Here is a 3,274-nt window from a genome sequence, read left to right as displayed (position 1 = left end):
TTCTGTCCGGGAGAACTTCCCGATGGGTCATCCCTAGCCAATTAATTGAAAGTTTGGCCTAATGCAGACAGAAATTAAGTGGCACTCTCATGAGGCCTTTTATCCTACCCAAATACAATTTGCCATGGCTGAAAATTCACTTTGAATTATGTCCTTTTAGATGTACATTTATGAAGTTTGATGCCATATGTAAGAAACACCAAGCAATGAGGAAAGCGTCATATACATTCTGTACATGTTTCGGTAAGTAACACCAAGTAGCAATATTAGACAACCCAACATAGTCACAGTTTTAGAAAGAGAAGACAAATATATGCAACTTATATATACACGTGGGTGTATCCCCGCACTCCAGTCTGGGCGACAGAGTGAGACTCCAACTCAAAAAAAAAAAAAATACACATTCATTTTTATTGGGAATTTATCCTGAGAAAATGATTAGACAGGTATACAATGATATTTATACAAGGATATTCATCATAATGTTGTTTGTAATTTTAAAAACAAAGCAAAACAGTATCACCAATAGAGACTTTTTTCAGTAAATTTTTAGGCCAGTTTAGATAATGAACTATTATTCAAGTATTAAGATTGATGTTTGTTATATTTAACTGCTGTAGAAAGATATTTGAAGATTAAGCTAGAGGGTAGGGAGTTTTTTACAAAAGAGAATGAATGGTAAAATCTCTTGGGGGCAATTTAGTTTAGAGATGAAAAGAGTTAGGCTTTGAAGCCTGCGGTCCAATGTTGGTTTTGTCATTGAAGTGTTTGTCTAATACTTTATCTGTGAAATGGGGGTAATAGTACTTAAGAAGAATTATGAGAACAAATAATGTAGCCCATGTAAAGTGTTCAGAATTGTATCTGGCTAATAGTGAGTGCTCCACATTAGCTTAAGGCCATGGGAGGAAATTGGCAATAATAATATCTCGCCTTAGTATTTATGGTACATCAGGCACTAACCTCTATATATTACACATGAGCTAAAATTATGTTTACTCTAGAAATGAAGAAACTGAGTCTTAGAAAGATTAAGGCACAAGTCCAAGATGATAGAACATGATATTTGAACTCAGGTAGTGTGACTCTAGGGCTTGAACTGATCACTATACTTTGTTGCCTTTCAAACTAAAGTGAAAGTGGTAATTATCTCTGAGTTGTACAGGTGGCTTTTATTTTAATTTACTGTGTGTCTTTTATCTATTTTATGGTTCTCTATTATCTGAGTCTTTTGTTACAAGCACAAATTACTTCAACCCTTTGTACTCGAAAACATCTCGGATCACTTACCAGCAACTAGATTGCACTTTTTTAACAAAATAGTGAAAAATGAATCACTTCATATTAAATAGTATAGCGTTGGGAACAATTATTTTATTGTAATGATATTTGGCTTATAATGAAATTTTGGACATTAAGAAACTTTATTTATGACAAAAAAAAATCAAAATTTTATATCTATTTTATTTTATTTTTTTGAGTTGGAGTCTCACTCTGTTGCCCAGACTGGAATGCAGTGGCACGCTCATGACCACCGCAATCTCAACCTCCTAGGCACAAGCAATCCTTCCGCTTCAGCCTTCCAAGTTGCTGGCACTATAGGTGCGTGCTACCACGCCCGTCTTATTTTTTGATTTATTGTAGAGACGAGGTCTCACCAAATTGCCCATTCTAAGGCAGTCCTCTCACCTTGGCCTCCCAAAGTGTTGGGATTACTGACTTGAGCCACTGCGCCTGGCCAAGATTTTATATCTTGTATTTTTCTAACGTGTGGTAACATGTGAAACAGTCGCCGTTATGTATTGCAGGTTCATTGATAAATGTTGTGCAGTAGTAATTTGTTTAACATCTTTCACCTGGTATTTTTCTGTTTGAGCAGGCAGTGTCTTATTTTCTTCCTCCCACATTAATAATGTGTAATTTATTGTCCAGTCTGTTGTTCAAAGACAACGTAGAAGGAAACACTCATGATTCCTGAAAATGATTTCTCAACTGATCAGAAGCTTAACAAATTTCAAATGGGACATCCGTTTTTCTTTTTTCTTTTGATGCTTGGTACAGTGTATAGGAGAGAATTATGTATATTTCTAGTCCTCAGAAGAATTCTTTCTCCACCATTTTAAAGATTTCCACAAAAAACAATATATAGAAGCATATTGATCTACACAGTCCACACTGCTTATATTTGCAATATAATTTGAATCATTTCAGGCTTTTTGACTGATAATGATATTTCCACCATGTAATGTCCTTGTCGTAGATTTCATTCCTGCATGGTTCCAAGTGCTGAGAATTGTAATAGTCCTTTTGTCCTTCCACGCTAGAAGCTAAGATTATTTTTCCTATATGCTACTATTTTTTTCATTTAAAACTTTGCTTTTTTATTTATGCTGGTATTCCCTTTCGGTTGACTTTGTATCAGTAAGATGACATTTCATCTTTAGTAGCTCTTCTTCTAGGACAGTGCTAGTGTAATATCTGCCAGTAAATGTGGTATCTTGCTGCATTAGGAACTTTTTTCAACAACTTTTTATGTAAATGTAATGGAATTCTGGTGCTTACTCGAACATCGCATCAGGTCAAATGATGTTTCTGGATGTTACACTGCCATGGTATTGAAGTATTGAAAAAAGATACACTGATTTTGAGTCAGCTAGTGCATAAATGTCTATACCCCATTTGGTAGGCTTATTTGGATTGCATGTTTTTGGTTTTTTGTTTGTTTGTTTGTTTGTTTGTTTGTTTGGTTTTTTTTTTTTGAGTTGGAGTCTCACTCTGTCGCCCAGACTGGAGTGCAGTGGCCGCTCCCGGCCACCGCAGCCTCAACCTGCTGGGCTCCAGCGATCCTTCCGCCTCAGCCTTCCAAGTAGCCGGAATTACAGGCATGCGCTACCACGCCCGGCTGATTTTTTGATTTATTGTAGAGATGAGGTCTCACTGCCCAGGCGGGTCTCGAACCCGCAGGCTCAGGCAATCCACTCACCTCAGCCTCCCAAAGGCGCAGGATTACCGGCTGAGCCACCGAGCCCGGCTGAATTGCATGTTATAAATTATATTAACCCTTTAAATTGAACAATGGATTCATCAGCATAAATTGCCTGGCCTGGTGTGAAGTATTGTGCAAATTTTGAATCGATGTATTCCAAATAATTATTGGTCTCTTGAATATGAGTTCTGATCGTCCCATCACTCGATGCAGGTGTCTAAATGAAGCATCCAGCCGGGCTCGGTGGCTCAGCCTGTAATCCCGCACCTTGGGAGGCTGAGGTGAGTG

At 37.5% G+C, this 3,274-nt stretch overlaps 1 protein-coding gene across 1 annotated transcript in view; it reads left to right on the top strand.

The window, feature by feature from the left end:
• The window catches only part of REXO5 (RNA exonuclease 5), a gene marked incomplete at its 3' end in the record, with an annotated part of 23,019 nt that overhangs the window by 4,137 nt on the left and 15,608 nt on the right, over positions 1 to 3,274 (top strand). The window contains 1 exon segment of the mRNA XM_008061197.2: positions 161 to 243. Within this exon segment, the coding sequence (XP_008059388.2) occupies positions 161 to 243 (83 nt within the window).

The sequence above is a fragment of the Carlito syrichta genome, unplaced genomic scaffold (genome assembly GCF_000164805.1).
Source record: "Carlito syrichta isolate Samal-C Ts95f unplaced genomic scaffold, Tarsius_syrichta-2.0.1 Scaffold305142, whole genome shotgun sequence".
Taxonomy (NCBI): Eukaryota; Metazoa; Chordata; class Mammalia; order Primates; family Tarsiidae; genus Carlito; species Carlito syrichta.
This window is presented reverse-complemented; position numbering and strand designations above follow the sequence as displayed.